At 36.1% G+C, this 25,750-nt stretch overlaps 1 protein-coding gene across 2 annotated transcripts in view; it reads left to right on the top strand.

Annotated features, from left to right (window-relative positions):
* xkr4 (XK related 4) overlaps positions 1 to 25,750 on the top strand; it is a 115,995-nt gene that overhangs the window by 31,800 nt on the left and 58,445 nt on the right. The window contains exon 2 of one of the 2 annotated variants that reach the window (NM_001077752.2): positions 2,267 to 2,446. The exons of the other annotated variant lie outside the window; for it this stretch is intronic. Within the exon in view, the coding sequence (NP_001071220.1) occupies positions 2,267 to 2,312 (46 nt within the window). The 3' untranslated portion in view covers positions 2,313 to 2,446. Of the gene's footprint in view, positions 1 to 2,266; positions 2,447 to 25,750 lie in introns of those variants that run through there. 2 annotated transcript variants of the gene reach the window in all.

Here is a 25,750-nt window from a genome sequence, read left to right as displayed (position 1 = left end):
GTTGAAATGATAAATTATGAAGAATGTTAGATTATTTTGGTTCATTTTCATAGGTTAACTCATAGAGATTATTGAACATAGGAGGATAAATTATAATGCATGGTGGTGATAAAAAAAGATAATAAAAGACAGTTTTTGATAACTGAAAAAAAAAAATAATAATTAGGGTTAGAAGTTGGAGTTAAGTATTTAGGTTAAAATTAGGGAAAACTTATTTTGAGTAAACTAAACCAAGATTTGAGAGAAAAAATTATGTCAGAGATTAAGACAGAAAAGTGATTTATACTTGAAGAGAATGAAAAAAAAAAAAAAAAAAAGTTAAATGAATTCACAATTCTGAATAGGTCAAAAAGTAACAATTCTAAATGTACTAAAAGAATATTTGAAAGAGAAAAGTGTTTAAAAACAGAAAATAGGTTGTTTTACATATGTGAAGAAATAATTAAAAGCAAAAAGGATTAAGGACTAAAGATGAATAATCAGATCAGATAGAGAGGAACCTTTAAAGACATCCAGTGATTTTTCAGTCAACTTGTAGAAAATTACAACAAAAAATGTATGTACAAACAGAGTGATGTGAAAGCAGGAAGGAATTGGAGCTGAAAATGCTGAAAAGCAAAAAATGGTAATAATATACAATTATTAAGGGTAGGTGTCAAATTTTAATAATGATTAACAGTTCAGGACATTAAGGGAAAACAAAATTAGCCAGCATAGGAAGGATTAATTCAAATTAAATCAGATGAAGGTCTGCTATGCTGGAATAGGCATCATTGAAACTTTTGAGAACATAGTAATATTAGAAACATTTAGATATGTTATGGCATTTCTAATTAAAGTCAATTTCAATTCGGTTGTGATTGTATAGGTGACGAATAAAATGGATTCTATTTGAATTTGATTTGAATTTAAATTTTGATTATGGCATTAGTCAAAACAGACAAAAGTAGATGTTGTAAAGTTTATGATTTAAGAAAAGTCAGTGATAGAGAATTTCTTAGCAGAGATTCCTAATACGCACTGTACTTAAATTTGTTAGTTTGGATGCCAAATATGTTAAAGTAATTGATTTCTGTTCAGTTAATTATCAGAGGAGGGTAGACACTTGGTTACACTTAAAGTAAAAAAGACGTGTAGAATTTAGTTATCTGCAGGTACATCTAGTTCAAGCTAAGTAAAAGACATAAATAAATTTTTTTAGGGATGATTGGTTTAGTGTTAACAAGATTCTGTATTTATTCTAGATGCAATAATAATTGTTAAGATGATAAATAAGAAATTGATTTTACATTAAAGAAAATAGGGTAGCAGGTCTAACAATAGTATAGAGTCACAACCTTAATTAGATTATAGTACAAATAAACAACGTACTAGTCTTTATATACATGTGTAGCATCAAAGGGAAGCAAAAAAGATAGGTATGATTTTTGTAATACAAAGTACAGATTGTTGAGGCAACAGCATTTTAATAGATTGGCATTTGAGATGTACATGGTTTGAATCAAGGGTGAAGTGGTAAAGAAAATTGAGCACCAAGGAAAATGATCGCCTTTTTGAATGCAGTGATTAGTGAATTGTTGTCCACATGTGACATTTGTGCAAAGTAGAATGTGAGTAAAAGATCAGCAATAGGCCTAAGGGGATATTCAAGAATTTGATTGTGGGTGTTGTGATATAATAAAACTAGCTTAGGGCAAGAGATACAAACTTTTGGAAATAACAGTTGTGGTAGATGAGTGAAGGTAATTCCATTAGCAGAGCAGGGAAGAAGGAACAGTTATTACATTTAAGACAAGAGAAGTCTAAGATTTGCAATACCTTCAGAAATAAGTTTAATGTGTCTGCATTTAAAAATAAATTAGAGTAATGAAAGTCAATTAAAGTGAATAAAGGTAATTAAGTAGATAAATAAGTGGATATGTGATTCAGTGAATAGATAAATAAATGTATTGATAAAGTATTGGAAATTGGAAAGAAAATTGAGCAATTACACATAATTGTAAGGAATTATTGAAAGAGCTAAAGATGATTCATCAAGGCCTAGTTTAACAAGATGTGTTAAAATAATATACCTTTTTCATTAATGATTGCATGAAAACTGACAGAAACAAGCAACTAACATTGCATGAAATACTATTGGGTAGACCCTTGCATGTAATCTCGCAAATAACTTCGCATATAACCGTTTGGAATGTTTGGAGAACATTTCTAATGCATTGGAAAGAGGTTTGGTCTTTTATGAGGAAACTAACTGCCATGTGCAAAGCGATATCTGTACAGGAAACCAGAAAGGACCAGAAGCAGGAGATTAATCCTGTGATCGAGTATATCTGAGGTTTTCTAGAGAAAGTGGAATGAAATCAGGAGAAATGGACCTTATGCCAAGGTTACCAAAGGGGATGCCATCAACTGGATACCATCTGGACCACAGCACAAGACAGCCAAAGAAAAAAAAAAGCTCCAGCAAGAGAAAGCTAACGGGAAACAGAGGAGGCAGAAAATCCCAAAGCTCAAACCAACGAAGTGCAAAGTGTGGCAGAAGCAGTTCATCAGAACAGTTAAAAGAGTAATTCTGATATTATACCTGAGTGAGATATACAGAAGGTGCCACAAGTTCAAGTGATGATAATCACCACAACTTCAGGTTATAGACTCTCAACATAAAGTCTTTAGCAACACTTTTTAAGGCCAGAACGAAACAAAGAATGCTCGCAAGTATGTGCCAGATTTAGGTTCAAAAAGATGAACTAGTGCTAAAAATTTTTATAGTTTAGATAAAGAGGAGGACGATGAATAATGAGGATCCATGCCTTGGGTGTTAAGTGCTAGTAACCTCTACCCCAAAACGGCGGCTCTCTACGATACGCAAAGTATCTGGGCTGAAGATCAACATACTCTACAGATTATGTGTGTGGATGTTAGATTAGAATATTGTGTTGTGACCCTAGATTGGGAGATTGTGCATGTTTTATTCTTTACTGTATGTTAAATAATCATGACCCCCAGAAGCAAATAGATAACTAATTGTATGCTTAAAATACTATTATGATGATATCAACAAAATAGAATCAAGTCTTTTACTGTGTCCTCGTCAGAACAGGACACAGAGGTTTGGCGTGATTCTATTCCAAAGTGCAATTACATGATTTGGTCATTTGTAATAATACTGTGACATATATTTGTCATTAGGTAATATGGCTGAGGGCTAGATCATGAAGTTGCACTATGGGCCAAAAGCAAGAATATTAAGACTTAAAGTCTTAAGAGGAGGGATTATATGAGGTGGATTTTGTGCTCTTTGGAGTGTGAAGTTAATCTATATATTCAGGTTATATGTGTATAATCTGCTTGTAGACTTGCATACCATTAAAACAATTGGACATGGGAAATGGCTTGAGGAAACAACTAGGGGTCATAAAAGAAGGGATGAAAAGAGAGTGGTAAAAGAGCCTGAGGTGTCTCAGGAAACAGATGTCAGAGGTGGAATTTGGGGTTAGGGGAGGGATCTTGTGTAATGTATGGAGAACAAAGGAAAATAATTGTTGTCAAAGTGTATTTAAACAGGCCAGGAGATTAGGGAGGCAGAATTTTTCAGACAGAGATGCTACTGGGGGTCTCCTGAAAGTTCTCCTTTGTTGTCGACAATAAAGTATATTCTTTTGATATTCATAACCTCCAGACTGAGTTTGATTGAGTAAGAGAAAAACCAAGAAAACCACCACATGTCATAGGGGTGCGGGACTCAAAGAGAGGCTCAGATGCGAGTATGCTTGTGAAAACTGAGTCATTTGCGGTGTGCACTGCTCCGCGTGGGTGAACTCCAAATGAGTTCAAGAAAGTGCCCAGGCTGCTTTTATTCATTGAGTGTTCTGTCCCACGCATCTTTTCAGATCCACTCGCTCATGTGAGTGAGTGAGGATGTACTTCTCATGCAAATATCACAAAATGTCGATTATACAGAAGAGGTTTTCTTTTGCTAATTTTTCCATGCAGATTTTTTTGAGCCAATTTCATTTATGGAAGATGAAGACGCTGGACTTTTGCATTTCATACAGGTGTAGTAACGAGCAAACAAAGATAACAAAGCATAAAGGCAAAACATTTCATAGGTAAGATTTCACGTTTTTACGATTTTGTATGTTACAAACTTTTGTGCTCAACAAGTAACGTCATTGATGATAATACAGTCACTTACTGCATTTACCATATGGCTAAGTAGCACCAACTTGCACTAAATTCTAGGCTTATGTTAGTTTTGTTTAATAATCAGCAAACAATGTAAATGAATTATGACAACAAGACACAGCAGGGCCAGAAACTTGTATTATTGTTGGCTAAGTCAAATAACGGCTAGTTGAAGTAAATTAAAAGAGTGCCTAATATCATAAACAGCACCAACGCCTCAATGCGCATATCGTTTACCCTAAATTATCGAATATTACAAATGTTATATACCATTTAGATCAGAAAGGTGGATATGCACATTGAGACGCAGTGAAATTGATGGTTCACAAGAGTTGTTCACAACGGATATTCATTCAAAAAGCGAATTGTTTCCTTTGTTGGAATTAGAAGTGAAAGCAGGAGAGGGGGGGTGTTTCAGGACATGAATTAGATCAAACTCAACACGGAGGAAGGATAACACATTTCCATACACACAAAAACATGCTCTTTATCAGCAATGCCCATCCATCGATATAGAAAAGTGATGTAAAATTATTATATTTGGAATTTTAAATAATATTTGCACACTGACCAACGGGAACACTCCAGATCATAGATATATGTTAACATGCGTATATGGCTCCGGATGGCCAGTCCACTAAAACTTGGTCCCACATTTATTTTAAAGGAGCTCTACCCTGTAGTTTAGAAAACAACAGCGTAGGTGTCATCTAAATATCTATGTGTAAATGCAACTGGAAAAGTTCCCAGTGCATGGTGATAACACCAGTATCAGAAAGACTTTCTTACTTTAGTATTTCTTCAAAGATTCATTGTACACATAACAAACATTTCCGAGTAAAACATACTGTACCCTTAAGTTCAATATTCAGTTTCCACAAGCTTGCACTGAGTACTAATATAGACTTTACATTTTTGATTTAGTTCTACTTTGTGCCTGCACTTACATATGTTATGTAGAAATTATATCCTTTTTTGTGTAGTATCTACTTCATCACATAATTTGTATCAGTAGTGGGATTCCTTCACTTCCTTCAGTAGCAGTGGGTTTCCTTCACTCTGTGTGTAAAACCTATGTGTGCCAATGTTTTCATGCAGAAATCATGATTCGTAAATAATTTATGTTTGTAGGATTCGAAACTAAATTTTAAACCATGTGTTACTCTCCCCAAGGAAGGCTTGCAGCAAAATGTGTAGGAGATTGCCATGTTAGATTAAATTAAAATGAGCCATATCCAACTTTTATCCAAGACCACAGCACGTCATCAATTTATTTTGGGTATCTTGGGTAGATCTCTCTAGCATCTCTACTCTCTACCTCTCTACCATTGCACATTATTTAAATATTAGTGCCATAGAATGAAAATATGGGTATGTCTAGGCATACCTAGAATAATAAAGCCTGATTTATACTTTTCACATCACATACCTTTGCTGACTGCGAACCTCTCAAAATGAACGAGGCTCTAATACTTGACCATTGTGATATTCTGTAAAACAACAGGGAGCCGTCAAAAGAAACTGACTGCAAAATCCGACAGATAAACATAGAAGTAGGAAGCTTCCGGAACTATTGCATATCATTAATATCGTTCAAGATTTTTAAACTAATTATTTGTATTGTTTTTATAAATAATTTTAATGATTATAAAGATTTTATTACCATTTAAGATTTTTTAAATCAAACTTTGATGCATCACTTGCTTTTGTTCATATCTCAGACAGTTTTACCTATTAAAGTTTATTTAAATAATAATCCCAACAGAACATGTGTTGCTCTTTAATTATACAGTATATTTTTATTATGGAAAGAATAAAAGCAAAAAAGTATGCTTACTAAAAAATACAGATTTTTTTTATTTTATTTTATTTAGCCCACTCCACAATTTACACAATTCTACTCATATGCTAAAAAGGCAATAATGGTCCAACATCCCTGACCATTATCAACAATAAAGCCTAGAAAAATCAGTATATTGTAAACCGATAGGTTCAAATACCCTTTATCAAAAGATTATTCTTTATCAAAGATATTCGTTATCAAAGAAATAATTTGATCCTTAATTATAGTTTTGTAACTGTTAAATTGTTTAAATTAAAAATTGTAATACATCAGGGCTATTTAATTAGTTTGTCATGGGGGCCAGTTCATGAAAAGCATCCCAAATGAGGGGCAGGAGACATATGACTTGCAAAATAAGTGATGACACAACAGCAATATAAGAATACAGACGTTGGCTTTTTCTACATTAAAATGTTTATATGTTGTATTTTGAAACTACATAACATCACTGCATTGTGCAATGTGGGTTTTTTACAAACATATTTAAATGTTGTATATCAAAGCACAACAAAATCTATGCATTGCTTAAGTAGGCTTCTTCTACATTCAACACATTCATATGTTATGTTTTAAACTGCATAACAATTATGGATGCAATGATTATAGATTCTGGTTGTACAGTTGTAGTCTGAAGAATAATCATGGTTTCACGGGTATCACCATTGTTATGCATTTATTAAATTAAACAAACTACTAGTTTAGAAAATCACAAGAAAACTGCTTATATTTTATAGTGTTGTTTTATTGCTGCTCAGTAACCAAATACAGCACAAAATAATAATGAAAAAAAAAAAACAATAGTCCATTTCTCTCTTTGGACTTAAAAATAAATGAAAAATTTTTAGATTTAAACATGAGTAATACTTTTACAATGAAAATAAATGACAGAACAATGAATAAATAATAAAAAATTAAAAATAGGCTGGAGGGGGTCCGGTTCCGGGACCACAATATTTCATATTTGTTATTTGCAGACAATGTTGTTCTTTTGGCTTTATCGAACATGGACCTTCTGTTAGCACTGGGGTGGTTTGCTGCCGAGTGTGACACGGCTGGGATGAGAATCAGCACAAGGCAAGTCCGAGGCCGTGGTGCTCCACAAGAAAAAGGTGGTTTGCCATCTCCAGGTTGGAGGAAAGTCCTTATCTCAGGTGGAGGAGTTTAAGTATCTTTGGGTTTTGTTCACGAGTGAGGGAAGAATGAAACATGAGATTGACAGATGTATTGGTGCAGCGGCAGCAAAGCTCTCGATTTAAGGGTAAATCTATGTTCCTACTCTTACCTATGGTCATGAGCTTTGGTTCATGATCGAAAGGATAAGATATCGGACACAAGTGGCCGAAATGAGTTTCCTTCGAAGGGTGGCAGGGCGCACTCTTATGGATTGGGTGAGGAGCTCTGACACTCGGGAGGAGCTTAGAGTAGAGCCGCTGCTCTTCCAAATCGAGAAAAGTCAGCTGAGGTGGCTCAGGCAACTCTTTCGGATGCCTCCTGGACGCCTATAGGGAGGTGTTCTAGGCATGTCCCATCGGGAGGAGGTCTCCGGGAAAACCCAGGACACTCTGGAGGGACTATGTCTCTCGGCTGGCCTTGGAACGCCTCGGGATCCCCCCGTAGGAGCTGGGGAAAATGTCTGGGGAGAGGGAAGTCTGGGGTTGTCTCCTAAGACTGCTGCCCCCTCGACCCGGCCCCGGAAAAGTGGCAGAAAATGAATCAATGAAAATACAGTATTTGTCTAATGTTAAGTTAAGCTTTATATCAGCTAAGAATTTCAATGAACTGTTGTTATTATCGGCATTCGTACATACATAATCATTTTATTAATTTGTAAGAATTCGTCTCTTTTGTTTAGATTGCACTGAAAGCCATGCACAACTCTCACCACTACAGCGTGTTTTAAGTTCTCACTTGCGGCTGAAGTGCGCGAGTGCGTAGGCCTGCTTTAAGAGCTGTGCGCGCACCCCTCCCAATATGCACATGTCCCCATTGGAAACATTTAACTTGCGCGCAGAAAAGACATGATATGTGAACGGCCTGCTGCTATAGTTTATCCAATTTGCCTCGGTATATGTTTGTAACTTTAAACTAGCAGACAGTTGCATAAATTAGTTTTTTAGTTACAGCAGTTTTTTTCTCTGCAACAGAAACGCGGTGTTGATATGCCTTTACGATTAATTAACCTTCATGAATTTAAGCACAGTTAACAGTGAAATCAGCTAATCATTGCATCCCTATTAACGATATCAGTGCATTGTACAAAAGGCCTTTTCTTCAAACATATCCAAATGTTTTCGGCTGCTTGCGCCACTCGCTGAATGTTAGGTGACTCATGTTCAGCGCAGCCTTCAACTGCAGCTTGTGCTGTATTTACCAGATGCATGTCACTTCATAACTATAGTGGCCGTTTCTCGACTGAACTAAATTTATTTTTGATGTCTTGGTCACACTAGTTGGAGGGCTGAAACAAATAGCCTTGGGCAGCCCGTGGGCGGCCTATTGAATAGCCTTTATATACATCAGTGTAAAACCTATGAATTGTGAAAAAACATATTCTGTCATATTAAAACCACCTGAGTCTTCACTTCGCCATGGCCCTCAAGTTTTTCTAAACTTTTTAAAAACAACTTTCTTCCTTTCCCATGCTGTTGCAATTTCTAGCCAGGAATTATTGTTTATCTGGTTATCCCTATGACCATGCATGAATGGATCATAAAGATGTCTGTAAAGTCTGTACATACCTGTTCCTGACAAAATCTCTTCAAAGTGATTAATACTCAACTCAAATGAAACGTGGCATCACGCAAACTCTTCACTCGAGTCTCAAAAAAAATTGTGCACTCTGCCAAATCATGTTGCACGTAATAAAATCAAAACTGAAAAAATGAAAATACAGTGATGGCGCCAAAGTTGTCTGTACATACCTGTTGTCTCCTAACACTTAAGCGAACTATCAAACACTTCGAGTATAAACCAGCTGAAGAGTTTTGTACATGGAAATCACATAACATGAGCCTTAAACATCATAGTTTTCTTGTTCACTAGTGTAAAATCCCAGGTGAAAAACAGGTAAGTCCAAATTTTAAAAGATGTAATTTTGGCATGGTGTGCAATAGGTGTCAGCCTGCCATCTGTTCACAGTGCGTCACAACCCAAAATGCAGGATATATGAATTATAGATTTATTCTGCACCACCTGAAGAGGCATTTACTACATGTTATGTACTACACTTTGTTTATATATTTTTTGACAAATGAAGTGTGATTATTTTGCACATTTTTATTTCAGAGTACATCACGCTGTATGATGAGCCGCGGAGTGTCAGCAGAGCTCGTTATTGTTCATGAACCTTCCAAAATTTTTAAAAACTGCTTTCATTCTAAAGCTATTTTCTGTGTTTATAAATGAGCATATAAAACAATAGAAATGAAAGAACAATTTAATGCAGCAATGGCATCTTGTGTGTTATGTTTTTTTTAAAATATGAAACATTCAATCTAAATTGTTGGTCAAAACCCATAAAATGAATCGACAGTGGTGTCCTCATCTATGTAGTTTATAGGTGTGGTACAGAGTGTATTTTTAAGGCGTGGTTGTGTTTGTGTTAAGGCTTTTATTGTGATAAACATGAATTTGTAGCTAAATTGGTAATGTTGCCAAACAGCATTTCCAATTTATATCCTTGTTTGCATCCTTGCTACAACATTACCGTTAACACTAGAAACTATGCATGTAATAGATCAATTTTAACAAATAAAAATACTTACAGCTTGTGGCTCACGATCCACAGCTTCTTCTACTATGACTGGAGCTGCTGCTCCTTCGAGGAGTTTTTAGCCAAATCCAGCATTGAACCAAGAGTAATTCTGGAAGCACTTCTTTGTCAAATGCTAGACATATACATTTTTTATAATTCTCTGGAACATTAAAATGAAACTGTAAGCACGTCTCTCTTTGTGTCGTGTCCTTTGGAAGCCCAAATACAGAAACAGAAGAAGCTCTGTGAAAATTGCAGCGTTTGGACAGCATTTTAGCTTTCTCTGCCATAACATTACAGCGTGTCTGGCCACACTACTTCGCTGTGTGGGGTGAATGCATGTAACCTGCATCTCATTAACCCAGATGTATTTTTTTAGTCCCCAAAGTTCGTTGACTGACTTATTACTTATTACGAGCGTATTACATTCAGAGATGTTCTTTATGTTCACACATCCACATTACACATCAACTAAAGTTTAAAATATGATATCGTGGTGGACCACCCCTTTAACAATGGAGCGCCATTTCTGAGTAAAATAAATTGTATGGTCAGCATAATCTGACAATACTTGGATATTTATTTAGCTTTCCATCGTAATATCAAAAAATTTTCCTTATACAGCATGAGACAATTTCACTCACTGTGAGTGTAAAACTTGCCAATGTTTTCATGCAGAAATCAAGATTCGTAAACAGCTTATGTTTCTAGGATTTCAAACTACTCCCCCTGAGGAAAGCTTGCAGCAAAATGTGTAGGAGATTGTATGTAGCTATTTTATAATAACCTAAAATGAGCCATGGTTAACTTTTTGTTTTCTGACATTTCTGAACCCTTGCATGTACTGTAGAGCATTTTATTTTCTACCTGTGTTACAATTTTGGAATGTATAAGAATTTGCTCTTTCTTTATATTAGGTGTGTTTATCTTTGTACTTAACATATATACACATTCACAATTGATTTTCTGCAGAAGTTGAAAGCCACTTGATTTTTCCCTAAGCAATTCATAACTTTTTGATTTAATGGCTAATTTGTACAATCTCATTCATGCATTTTAGTACGATTTGCTCTTCCTCCAATTAGAGATGGCTTTAGGGGTGAGGTTTGGGTGTAGGCATAGGATGATAACCGGTTTCAAGGTTTAGGACAGTTTGGAAAAGTCAAGGTTTTAATACCGCTAAAGTTTTGTAATACAATTTTTACGCTACATGTAATTATTTTTTTTTTACATTTTTAATTATTTACTATTTTATTTAGTTTTTTCAGTCAACAGTGTCTACAGCAGAAAAGCAACATTCACATCAAAATAACTGGTCAGCCCACGATTCAGGAATTTATTTGAATTATTTAGTCTGACATTTTTACTGCTGCAAAATATTTTTAAATGCTTTTTTACAATATTATATAGTGTGTTTAATGAGGAAAAGTAGACATTTGAAAATTACTTTTTTTGGAGCAGTAATCACAATACCATGAAACTGTGGTGTTTTTTTTCCCAAGGTTATCATACCATCAGAATATTATGTTTCATTATAGGGATGTCTCTATATGGTTTTATTGCCCTCGAGTCTGAGTCATTTGATTTCGAGTATCTACCAATACTGAAACCCGATACGATACTTCTATAATACAAAAAATAAAAAAATAAAAATAAATAAATAAATAAAGAGCAAAGAAACAGATTCAGGATGTTTGTTATTGTTTATTTAATTAGTCTTCGGTTGGGTTGCCTGGGTGAACTTGCTGTATTGTGTTGGGTGCTTATTAGGTTTGCTATGACAATGTTGTCATCAATAACTTTATAATACCTCCAGACCACCGACATACTCGCTCTTTCTGCTTCAAGCTGCTTCCGTGTTCTACTTTGCTGGCATTTAACAAATAGCATCTCTGCAACAAAGTGATGTCGTGCCGCACGCATTGCTGTTTCTGTGTGAAGTTAAGAAAGAGGTCTAACTCTGTGCCACCACGTAACTATAGACGTGTTAAAAATAAAGAGAATATATGTATATACATCTATATTAGAGTCCTGATCAGGAGGTAATGTCCGAACTAAAACAGCGTGATCGAGCCAGATTTCTGATCACATGATCGGATCTGGACATCCCTAGCTTTAGTTCCCTTTAATTCCCTATCTAATTCATCTTGTTTAATACCCATGCTTATTTAGGGGAATGCTGGGGGCAATTTAAAATTGTATGAATTTGTATGAATTCTCTGACAATACATACAGTTACATTACATTTCCTCGCGAGTTTGAGCTGATTTTTGTTTTTTACACTTAAGACTAAAATAGAGTTTGCAGTGAACATAATTTGATGCATCTTTGGCATTTTGCTTTGCGGTGTAATTTATACACATACAGAAAACATACTTCTTTTATAAAATGCAGAGTTCAGGCTGCATGTTTTTAGCCCCGACAGGTTTTGAGAAATCACAGACAAATGCCACAAATTTCAGGCAGATCGGTGCTCATTCATGCAAGTAGATGCGATCTGAGAGAATTGACACCCGTCAGATATTTGGCATGTGAAATATCTGGACCTGTCTGTGATTCAAATCATGCCATGTGAAATATGTTTCCATAAAAAAAAATATCGGCTATTACCTACAGCCAATGAGAGAGCAGCATCCACTATGGGTAACTGCAGGCCAGCGGGAGGCTGGGGGAGAAGTTAAGGGTTTCTTTTCTGTCTATTTAGACCCAGGAAAAACTAGTAGAAATATGGCAGAAGCATATTTTTGAAAAAAAAAAGGTTGATAAGAAATTGCTAATTCCTTTCAAAAACTAGGTGAGCAAAATAAGTACATTTTCTACCCACCGAAAGGTTTTTCTCATTATGTAGTTGATAAAGATATAGTACGTGACCTTGCGTTGTTTCCATGTCACTTTTTATGTGTGTTTACTTGTGAGATGTTGGCATTTAGAGTTGTTGGCGATTTAGACTATTGTTGTGACTATCCTTGATCGAAATTTCAAATTATCTTGGGTCTGCTAAGGGGTTTAGATGCTTTCTTAGCAAATAATTTATTACGGAACGACAAGTCTTCATTTGTGGCTGTTTATTGCAGAGCCTGTTTAAACAAAAAAAATGAGATGAAGTAAACTAAATCAAACGACTTTGGCCATCAAACACTGAAGGTAAGAACAGGGCCTTTTAGCAAGTCAGAATTGAGAGAGACACCTTTGAACGAAGCTCCACAATCAGACTACTCTTATTTACTTTTACTTTAGACGGTACACACCGTGATGACATATATACCAAACTTTGCCCTTTGTACCTTGAAGCTGCTCTTTTGGGACCTTCTCTGCAAATTCCTTATCAATAACACCTGAAAGGAAGTTTGCATAATCCTCATGAAATACAGAGTTTCTCTTGAATTTTCTCTTTAAACTTTCCAAAGTACTACAATCCAGTATGCTGACTTCTTGCAGTTACAATTGAAATTTTACATAGCAATCTTGTAGCATGCTCAGGTCTAGTCTTCCAAACTCAATCCAAATAAATCCAAGCAATCATCCTCTCCAAGAATGTACAGAGCGGGTCTTTAGACTATTATTAAGTTGGCAATTCTTCCTATTGTAAAGTCATGAAGTTTGAAACCCCCATCGCCGATCAATCTTGCAGTGTAAACACAGCAACAATGGAATGATGCCCCACATGTAATGCAGTGTGAAAATTTGTGGTGCAAATACTTTAAAAATAATGTCGTCTGATCTCGGCATAAGTGTTAGTCGCTAGATAAGAATATTTGGAGTGTATTTCCAAAGTTCAGTGAAAGGTTCATAACATTTCATTTTTATTTTAGTTGTAAAGCTGTTAAAAGTTTACCGTATATGATGCACTGCAGTCTGTGTTGACACACATTTTGTGATTTAGTTTGAGAAGTAAACAAACATGCATCTTGGACCGAATTGTGAGTGAATAAAAGCCAGTATTTGGGTGGTCATGGGGGTGGACTACATGTGGATGCTGCTCTGCCTCTTGCAGGGGTTTAGTTATCTTTGAGAATTGTGCTCATGGGTGAAAACTGTAAACAATGCAAAGCCTCAATCGAGGCTTTTCCCTCAGAGCTTTTCAAGGCTTAGAGAAGATGCAGCATTTATTGGTGGCTAAGGAGGCAGGCTGCTACAAACTTGAGGGAGATGAATGCATGCAGAGATGAGGATTAAGAAGTGTCTGGGAGGAATGACAAATCCTAGATTTCTCTTTTAATGCGGAAAGAAGCCGTTAACGCCACTCTTGACGAGGTGTAAATGCAGACCGCGTTTGGCGTCGCAAATCAAAGTGAGACAGACCTCATTGCAAGTTTGAGTGGCAATGCAAAGTGTCTCAGTTTGTATGAGTTATTTCATGCTTTTGCCTAACTATGGAGATGTACACACTTGGTGGTGTTTTCTTGAAAATTCTTGTTATTCTATTCTAGGAATTAGGTTGTTTGTGTGCGTAAACTCTTGCAGAAAATGTTTAGTATTGTTGTCTCAAAGATTTTACCCTCTGTTCTGAGCATATAAAGCAGGGACTGAACTTTTTGTAATTGAGAATGTGAATGTTTTTTTGTTCATCCATTTTTCTTCAGCTTAGTCTGTTATCCAAACTCCACACAGAAATGTCAACTGGCCCAGCTCTGGCTCGAACCAGCGACTTTCTTGCTGTGAGGCGACAGTGCTAACCACTAAACCGCCGTGTCATCAAATTTAAAAGTAAGAAAGTAAAATTAAAACACATTTAATTAATTTTATTTTAAAAAACTAAGTTTGTCAAGATTAAAAGATTTTTGAAAGATTTCATGTTTTCTTGAAAATATCGGTGAATGAATGGATGTTACAGTTTTTCTCAGTCGCTTTGGTGCGTTTCTCATAACACTAGTTCATTTTTGCACAACAGTTAATGCGTTTCTCAAAACAATTAGTACAAACTGCAAAACCTAGCTGATAACCTGCAAAAGCGTGTCACATGCTCAAAATGGATAGTTCATTCCTCAAAAGCAAGTATTCATGTCAATCAAAGTGTCAGTGCCATCAAAATGAAAAGTCCTGACACCATTGTTTATGAACAAGATCGTCAAATGGCTCTGTCATGTTTTCATTATGACGTTTACTCTACATTAATCTACATTCTAAATCTACATTAGATTTTAAATATTCTATAATATTAGCTTGACAGATTTTGACAACTAGTTCAACATTTTTGTATGTAAAGACTCAAGTAATGAAATGAGGACTATTAGTTTTACACAATTAGTTTCCATATAAAACTAATAGCCCTCATTTCATTACTTGAGTCATTACATACAAAAATGTTGAACTAGTTGTCAAAATCTGTCAAGCTAATATTATAGAATATTTAAAATCTTTTTTTTTTCTGAAATGTCTTCTAAATTGAACAATTTCATGAATGATTTACAGACCTATGTATGTTGTAGGTTCAGTTCCAATATGTAATGCAATATTGTTTACAGTTGTGCACAGCTTTACCCAAAATAAGTTTATGTTTGTTGTAATTTATTCTTTTGCTCTGAATAAATTAGCTTTATTTCGTATAGCGCTTTTACAATGTAGATTGTGTCAAAGCAAATTAGAATTGCAAAGATCAAATGTAGTAAAAATGTGTAACATACATATTCAGTGTCTTGTACTCAGATACCTCACTAAACGCAGTGATGTCTAACTTTACTGTAGCTTTCAAATGGATGTGCAAATAGTATATAGTGCTGTCTTGAGCATTTTCAGGATGTGTCACCAAAAGCTGACTTTTTTGCATTGAAAAAAATTAACAGATTAAACTGTCATAATAAAAACATGAAAAAACCATCTTGTTCATAATTAATGGTGTCAGGACTTTTCATTTTGATGACACTGACGCTTTCATTGACATAAATACTTGCTTTTGAAGAATGAGCTCTCCATTTTGAGCAAGTGACACACTTTTGCAGGTTATCAACTAGGTTTTGCAATTTGTACTAATTGTTTTGAGAAACGCGGTAACTGTTGTGAAAATGTAAATAGAGTTGTGAAAAATTCACCAAAGCCACTGAGAAAAACTGTAATGCAGATGGTAAAGGAGGAATTGATAAAGTTGAATAAAGAATGGATGAATAGTTATAGATAGATGTGTGTGGATGAATACAGATGAACAGATGGATATAAATAGAAGTATGGGGATGAATGGATATGGTTTGATGGCTAGACATGGCTGGATAGATATTTATGAATGGATGGATATTAATAGATGGTTGGATGATGCGTCCTTATGGATGGATTGATGGATGGATAAAGATGGATGGACGTGAATGAATGGATAGGTGGATGAAATGATGTTTGGATCAATGTAGGTGGATGTAATCAGACATGATAGATAGATAGATAGATAGATAGATAGATAGACAGACAGACAGACAGACAGACAGACAGACAGACAGACAGACAGACAGACAGACAGACAGACAGACAGACAGACAGACAGACAGACAGACAGACAGACAGACAGACAGACAGACAGACAGACAGACAGACAGATAGATAGATAGATAGATAGATAGATAGATAGATAGATAGATAGATAGATAGATAGATAGATAGATAGATAGATAGAGGAATAATTATCCTGTAGATCAATGTATGGAAATAAGTGGAGAGATGGATGAGAGGATGGATGGAATAATAAGGATGATATACAGTATATAGATATACAGTGTATTCTATGGACTTGTGATCCATAGGTCACAGGTTTGAGTCCCGACACCAGAAGCGTTTGTAGATGTTGGGAGTGAATAGAATAACCAGCATTCCCAATACAACAAATGTGAGTCTCTTGAGCAAGGCGCCAAACCCCCAGCTGCTCTCTAGGCAGCCCACTGCAGTGTGTGTGTTCATGGTGTGAGGATGTGTGAGTCTGTTTGGATAAAAGCATCTTCTAAATGGAAATAAATCAAATGTATGCATATACACATGTAAAAGAATGGATTTTTGGATGTATGTAGTTGTATGGTTGGATGAATGGATGTGAATGGGTATAGATGATATAGATGATTGATATATATGGAGAGATATGGATATATTCAGATTTGGATAAATATGACTAGATATAGAATGAAATAGGCTGACAGATGAACAAGGATAAATATTCCTTCTAAAATCCTTACTCATGGTTTCAATTCAAATTTCAGTTCTGCTTCCTGTGGGATGTGATTTGAGGTGAGCTGCACTGCAGTGTGTTTGAGAATGTGTGTGTGTGTGTGTCAAATTACGTCATTCTTGCCCACCACAAATCACAGTCTCGCTCGTGTACAGCTGGAGCACAGCTGGGAAGGACTGGCAGCACACTGAGTGTGTTTGTAAAGCCGTGAGTGTGAGTGTGCCAAGCAGCCCAGGGCCACCATCACATGATCACACACTTTATGAATGTGCACGTCAAGGGTGTGAACTGCTATGCTCTGCAGAATACGTACAGCAAAGTAAAGCAATGTGTTTTACTGGAAGGACACATGAATGCAGAAGATCACTTCGTCCATCTAAAGGCCATCATGGTGATGTTCTCTTGCAGATTTAATTTTCAAATACTCCATTGACAATGAAACTTAATTTCATGCCTCATTAGGTTTATTTGTAATGAAAAGGAAAGGGAAGCTCTGATGATAACTGGGATGGGAACCTCAGGTGCCTTTTGATGTGGGATCTTTGAGATACATTTATTTCTGTAGGGAGACAGAGCAGCAGAGGAACCTCTTCTGTTTTAATCTCTTATTACAAAGTATAGCATCTGACACTTTCCATGAATAAAGTGCAAGATGAAGCTTGAAACCCCTAGAAACTCTAAAACTGTTAACTTGCCTAGCATTTTACTCTTATTTGAAAAAAAAAGTTTATTAAATATACTTACAGAAAAATCTTCATAAAAAACCAATCAAGAACATTTAAATAGAGAAGAATAAAAAAATCTGAAAATCAAAATGAAAAACATAAAAAGATCAAAATAAAAATGAATTATATTCATATATATATATATATATATATATATATATATATATATGAGCAATTCCGTGCAAATGTCAACCTTGCCATGAAAAAAAATTCGTTTTTACCAAAATACGGAAACCATTTCTGGGTTTTTTGTGTAAGCAAGTATTTTACAGTACTTTAAAAATACTCAAAAATGCATCTGTCAATGTTTTCAAACTATTCTATTTGATTTACCAAAGTCACACAAATGGTAATTTCACATGCGTCACATCCATAACAGAGAGATGTCACATCCATAACGACACTTTTTCCTCAGAAATGTGAAAATATTAAATAAAATAAAACCAAGCAATTTTGTTTTATAGAAAGCCGACTCTAATCCTTTTGATTGGCATTATTTTTTTTGGGTTGTGCAGTTTAATTCACAGTATTTCTACAAAGTGTGTTGTATACTGTAAACTCGCAGACTTTTTTTGTCACATCCATAACGCATGCTTATTTTCCTCATTTAAAGTACAAAACACGTTTACAGATAGATATTTTTCTGCTCCCATAACTCTGTGGCTAGTTGCTCTAGAAAATATAATTACATTTTTCAATATAATGTTAACATATACTTTCTCTGTCAATTTATGTGTTGAGATTTTACTGCAAATGTCACGTCCATAATGCTGGAATTGCTCATATATATATATATATATATATATATATATATATATATATATATATATATATATATATATATATATATATATATATATATATATATACGCACACACACACACACACACACAAACACAAACACACACACAAACACACTTTTTTAATCTAAATTAATTTGGATTAATCTGTATTAAAATGGCTTATTTAAATTCAGAATATGTGTGCTACCTAAATTATAAGTCTTTGAGTACGGGTTTCTCAAGCCAGGGGCCGCATTACACCATGGCTTCATCTCCTGTTTCCAAAATGCATCACAAACTGCTTGAGATGTTAAACCGAGGTCCAGACTCTCTGTGGTCATCAAAAATCCCAGGATGTCCTTCGAAAAAGAGAAGGGGTTTAACCCCGGCATCCTGGCCAAATCTGCCCACTGGCCTCTGTCCATCATGGCCTCCTAATCATCCCCATATCATAACTGGCTTAATCACTCTGTCTCCTCTCTACCAATCAGCTGGTGTATGGTGTGCGGTCTGGTGCAAAATGGCTGCCATCACCTCATCCAGGTGGATGCTGCACACTGGTGGTGGATGAGAAGATTCCCCCTCTATGTGTACAGCGCTTTGAGTGCCCAGAAAAGCGCTTTATAAATGTAAGGAATTATTATTAAACAGAAATAGAATCAAGACATAAGGAGTATGCATATATTAGTGGCATTATTAAAGTAAACACCGCAGTCAAACTATTACCGTCTTGTAGGACTTTTCACCAAATTTTCTGTCAAGATCCGCACACGCGGCTGTCAGTAAAGGACCTCACAAACGCACCATGGAATGCGTAAGTTTTTTTCTTCCATTTGGTGTGCATTATTTAATTCCATAACACTCTCACCAGTCCGTACTCTTTATTTGCGTCTAATCCGCTATATATATATATATATATATATATATATATATATATATATATATATATATATATATATATATATATATATAGTTTAGAGGTGTAAACCTACACTGGTCTCACGGTTCGGTTCGGTTACGATTATCATGTCATCGATTTGGTTCAATTAGATATCTCGGTGCATCAGGGTGCATTGACGATGCTTTCCATACACAGTTTTATATATTTTTTTAGCAATTCTTAAATTAAAATGTATAAATATATTTATATATATATATATATATATATATATATATATACTGTTTGTAAAACAATTTTGTCCTTTAATACAAACAGTCAGATATATAAACTGTACTTTTAAACAACACGGCCATTTATAGCAAATAAACGTAACTGCGTGAAAAAATTCTGAGCCTTGTCTACCAAGTTCTCTCTTAAACCCCTTTGATTGGTCACACGCTTAACAGAAAGGGCTGCAATTGGCTGTTACGCGCTGGAGCTCTTCACAGACGAGTGACACTGATAAACGGCAGCGGTGATCACAGCTGATCCATGATAGACACGGTGGATAAAACTCTGCATAGAGGAAAAGTCACGCCAGCAGGTCAACTGCGCCACAGTGAGACAGAGAAATGGAGTTTACTTTCATTCTCTCAATCGCAGTGAAATAGGGGCTTCTGCTGTAAGTGTCAGTGAAAGACTGTCAGACAGGGACAATTCAGAAACAGAAGTTAGATTTTTTTGGCCCCAAAGAAGAATTGTGCAAATAAAAATCTAGTCTCTTTTAAAAACTACTTTTGGTGTGTCGATTTTATATCAAATAATATCATCTTATATTAACATTAGCACTAAATAAACACTTCTCACTGCATAAATGGAACATGTGCCTCAAATGCTTTCAAAAAAGTAAATAAGGCCTGTCTGAACAGCGTGATTTAGAAAAGTGCAGGTTGCCTGTAAAGATCTTTTAGTATCACCCTTTTGATAATACAGTGATCTGTTTTTTTTTTTTTTTTTTTTTGATGATCATCTTTTATGCATGACTGTGGGAATGAGTCTGTTTGGAGCTGTCATCATCAGATGTGTTGATCTGAGCTGTCAGTCAGCTGCTTGTTGAGTGGAGGAGACTATGGAGAGCTGTGGTGCAGGACAGAACAACAACATCAGTCCTGATCGATTTGACAGACAGACTGACAGCTCATGGGCAGACAGTAACACAGACAGCTCATGGACAGACAATTTACTAACAGACAAGCAGAAAGACAGACAGACTTGCAGACAGACAGCTCTCAGACAGACAGACAGCTTGTGGACAGACAGAGACAGTTTATGAACAGACAGACAGACTGACAGCTCATGAGCAGAAATAAAGCTTGTGGACAGACAGACATCTGACAGACAATGTGACGGACAGCTTGTAGACCAAAAGACAGACATCTCATTGAAAGACAGACCAACATAGCTCATGGACAGACAGAAAGACAGCTTGTGGACAGACAGACAGAATGACGGCTCATGGGCAGACAGACAGACAGACAGACAGAAAGCTTGTGGACAGACAAGCAAAAAGATAAACAGACTTGCAGACAGCTGACAGATAGAGACAGGTCACGGACAAAGACATACAGACAGCTCGTGGACAGACAGAATTGAGAATTTTAATGTTTATGATGTGATTTATCTGTAAACTAAAGGAGATTTTTGAAGAATTCATGTTTTATTTTATTTTTAAACCCACAATAATGACTTACACACTGAATTAAGCAAGCCTGGCCAGTAGTTGATGCCACTTTGTAAAGAATAATTCCACATCTGTTCACACATGGCTCCTGTAGTCTTCCATTATTGATTTTATTGTGATGAATTCACTCATGAATATAGATTGAACATATAATATGTATGCTTTTAAAAAGATAAAAAATAAATAAAAAAATTCACCATTTTCATTAAATCACCATTTTCCCAAAATCATGTTTTGCAGTAGCACACAGAGATATGTAACTCATATGTACACACAAATTTATGTGTGAAATGTGCGTACAGACGTTTTCACGAACAAATCATGACTCATCAAAACTTTCCTACTTTAATTTATCATAAATCTACAAAAAAAAGTTAAGAACAATTTATACCACACAAACTCAATAATCATGTACACCCGAGGCCTTATAAACAATACTTTTCAATTTGTTTTTATTTGTATAGCCCTTTTAGAATAATTGTCTCAAAGCAGCAGCTTCACATTGAAGATTACAATGAATTGAAACAGTGTCAGTCCAGTTTTCAGAGTTTAAGTTCAGTTCAGTTTTGTCACAAAGAGGAGATTAAACATCCAATTGCAAGTAAAAGTTTATTAGCTGAGTGTTTGATACAAAACTCAAGGAAGACAGGTTGACAGCAGCTCTGGTATAAACTCTAGTCACAAGATACTCAAAAGTCTAGGAGAACAGCAAAACCTGATCTGCAAGACAGGAACACAAATGAACGGATGAATTCAGAAAAGGGAGAAAGAGGCTGTGTCCGAAACCGCATACTTCCATACTATATAGTACGCCAAAATCAGTATGCAAGCCGAGTACTATGTCCGAATTCATAGAATTCTACTTACTACTTCCGGCGAGATTCTGAAGTGCGCAGCCCATGCACGCTGCGCTATCCCATAATGCCCCGTGAGAGAATTCATGAATGGAAGTGAGGCGACGCAACTGACGCAGGTATGTCACGTGACCATGACAAAATTGTGGATGTAGTACGTCCGAATTCCATTCATACTTTTTACAATCATACTGTATAGAACATACTTTTCTAACGGCCGAGTAGTATGTTTAAATTCAAATGCAGTACCTACTGAGTAGTAGGCGGTTTCGGACGCAGCCACAGAGTCCTCAAAAGGTCTCGATAATAGATAGCAGGTGGCTCCACTAATTAGTCACCTGACTGGAATGCGTGCTGTCAAGGAAAGGTAAACAAACACAGTCATGAGACAGAAATAACAACAAGAGGAGAACTCGTAATTATTAACCGTGACAAGTTTAGGTTAGTTCAGTTCAGTTCAGTGCAGTTCAGTGTGGTTTAATATTCACTGAGAGTCCAAACACTGAAGAGCAAATCTTTTGATGCGCAGCTCTACAAGTTCCGAACTATGCTAGCCAGTGGTGACAGTGGAAAGGGAAAAAAACATTATCAATTGGCGAAAGTGTAAGGAAAAAAAAAACGTCAAGAGAAACTAAACTAAGTTGAGTACGACCATTTCTCATATGGCCAAATTTCTTGTGCAGAGCTGCAGTCTAGGCGCTGTAGGCTGGAGAACGCTGGACCTCAGCGAAGATTTGTATAACATGTATAAAGAACCCTGCATATGATTAGATGTTTATAGGTTGAATGAAACGTATCATTTATTTATTCATTTTCTTTTTGGCTTAGTTCTTTTATTAATCTAGGGTCGCCACAGCGGACTGAACCGCCAACTTCTTCAGCATATGTTTTACGCAACGGATGCCCTTCCAGCTGCAACCCATCTCTGGGAAACATTCATACACACTCATTCTCACTCATACACTACGGACAATTTAGCCTACCCAATTGAACTCTACTACGTCTTTGGACTGTGGGGAAAACTGGAGCACCCGGAGGAAACCCACACGAACGCAGGGAGAACATGCAAACTCCACACAGAAATGCCAACTGACTTAGCCAAGGCTCGAACCAGCGCTCTTCTTGCTGTGAGGCAACAGCACTACCTACTGCACCACTGCGTCGCCTCATTGAATAAAAAGTAACTAGACAAAAAAAAATAATATTACATTGTATCACATTCACTGGTAATCTAGCAATTGCAGATTGCTGGAAAACTACAAATCTGCCACTGATAAGAACTATAAATCCCGTTATGCATCTCACACACACCAGTTCCAGTTTTCTCCCTAATTGCGATTATAGAGCTGGAAGCTCATGATGGACTAATAAGATGGACTATATAAACTACACATACACACAGACTTTGCTGAGTCTTGTTAAACTGTTTAGTGAACATTACGATCCGTTTCCTTTGCCGTGTCTGACCTTTGCTTTGTTTCTTTGTATTCGCAGTTTGCCCCCTGTACTGACCACCTGTTTACCGACCCTGTTTTGGTAGTGGTGGGTAAAGCAAGGCTTTATGAAATATTGAAACAGTCGAAGCAAATGTGCCAAAGCTTTGAAACATTTTGAGATCCGTCTCTACAGTGACACCTAGTGGTCATTTTTAATGCATTGCTCTGGAACAGCTTCAGCAAAGAAACAATTAAGCAAATTGAGATATTAAAGTCCATGTTGTAGAATCAAGGCTTCAAGTGATTTAGTGAAGCGGTAAGAGTTACTGACTAGCATGCAGAGATAATAAAGTTGAATCTTGGGTGATGCAGCTATAGATGTTAGTTTCTAAATGCTCTGTTCTTGTAACGTGTTTTATTTTAACATTGGTCTGACATCCCAATAAACACTTTGTTCAAGTCAATTTTAGAGTATTTGTGCAAGTCGGGATTCGAACTCGAGCCATTTGCAGCACAGTTACTCTGTGCACAAGCATAGTCCACTAGGCTACAGAAGATATAGATTTTTTTTTGACCCTGTCAGTCAGACCCAATTTGCCAAATCTTGAAATACTTTTGAAATGCCCGATGCTTTGAATCGCTTCAGTCATGTGACCTGATGTTTCAAAACGTTTGTCATGTGACCTGGGTGTTTTGAATCACCTTATTAACATGACCTGGCTGTTTTAGATGATGCTTCAGTACAGTGTTTCAAAAAACTTGTGCTTTGGGATCTCGACACTGTGTCGAAATGTCAGTTTCATGTCAGCCATCCCTACATTTTAGATTACTCTGCATACACCTGTTTGTTTTTTGACCCTTGCTTGCTAGACAGTTCTCTTAATAAAACTGTATTTGGATCCTCAACTTTGTTGCCAGCATCCTCACATTACACATTATATATGAACAAACTCATATGTGTATGCTCATTTTATGAATTAGGTGGAACGTTTTTGTGAGAAGTTCAAATGTGAAAATATGCACAATCTTTAGTGAAAGAGACTCAGTGTTTTCAAAAACCTCTGTAGTTTGCATTTCAAATCCTCAAAACACAGTTCACTATTCTCTATATTGTTCATGGCAGTTAAGTGTACTACATGAGGAGTTTGGACACAGCAGGAGTCTTTCTTTTACAATTTCGTCATGAACATTACACCCACCAATCCGATAATATGTCTAAACCAGTTTGAAGATTTTCCCTTTTTTTGCTGCTTTTCACAACCTGAAGCGAATTGCTGTAATTTGTGTTGGGCACACCACTAAGGAGAGTTCAGACAGGGGTTGATTGATAAATGGCAGTATGAATAAGTAAGCAGGAAATAGTTGAATTCTGATTTGTGTTATACTGTGACCTTTTTTTCATGGAGAGCTTTTTTTTATCAGCAGAAATACAGATACGAGGATTAAATGGAGGCAAAAGGCTGATTTGTTATTCACAGGCCTTGCCGCTCAGAGACCAACAAAACAGTGTGATTCATTCGTTCGCGTAAGTGGAGTATTCCTGCGAGTCCTCTTTGGTTTACTTAGAAAGGCTATTGTGCAGCTCTCAAATGAAGGTTAATGAATGTAGAATTCTATTTCATGGCCCATCTTTGTGTTTTTACAGAGGGATGAAATCTGCCACAGAGCACTATAGGTCTAACCCAGGTCAAAAGTGTGTGTGTGTGTGTGTGATGTGAGTCGACTTGAAAAAAAAAATAGAATAAAACAGAGTATTCTAAGTTTCATGTGCATTTTCAGTAATTTTGAGATATTAAGCTTTAAAGTTTAGCATTCCATATGGCATTTGTGGAACAAGTCTCTTCTATACATGTAAAATATCAGAGACTCTTAATGTATAATCAAAATGTTCTCAGATTTATACATTTTTGCCATTTTTGTAGCAGGTCAAATGGAGATTTGTTGTAAAAATGTTGTTATGCTCCATGAATAGCTATGTTTCCATCCAAAAATGCGAATGAACTTTATGCGCAAAACTGGATTATCGTATAAAAGTTGTGCGAATGAAGCAGTGTTTCCATCCAACGAGTCAAAGTGACCAAAATCGTCACTTCCCGATTAACTGGCATCAAATATCATTAGTAAAAACTGCCTTTGCTGCAGTAGGAAAAACTGAATCAATCTTTTCTAAATGAATGCGCCTCAGAAGACAATCCTGAATCGCGCAGTGGCGTTTGAAGGTCTCAGACGCGGAGCACAGGCGCTCTTGATTCTGGAGGTCATTAATAATATAATAACATTAATACTGAAATGGTAAGGCGTTTCATAATGAACAAAACAACATTTCAGATGTTTTATAATGTGCTCAGCCTGACGTTTTGTCCATTGATACACATTTTAAGCATCACAAGATATCTTTTAACAAAATCA

The sequence above is a fragment of the Danio rerio genome, chromosome 2 (genome assembly GCF_049306965.1).
Source record: "Danio rerio strain Tuebingen ecotype United States chromosome 2, GRCz12tu, whole genome shotgun sequence".
Lineage (NCBI taxonomy): Eukaryota > Metazoa > Chordata > Actinopteri > Cypriniformes > Danionidae > Danio > Danio rerio.
The sequence above is the reverse complement of the archived record's forward strand: the minus strand, read 5'-3'. Positions and strand labels throughout refer to the sequence as shown.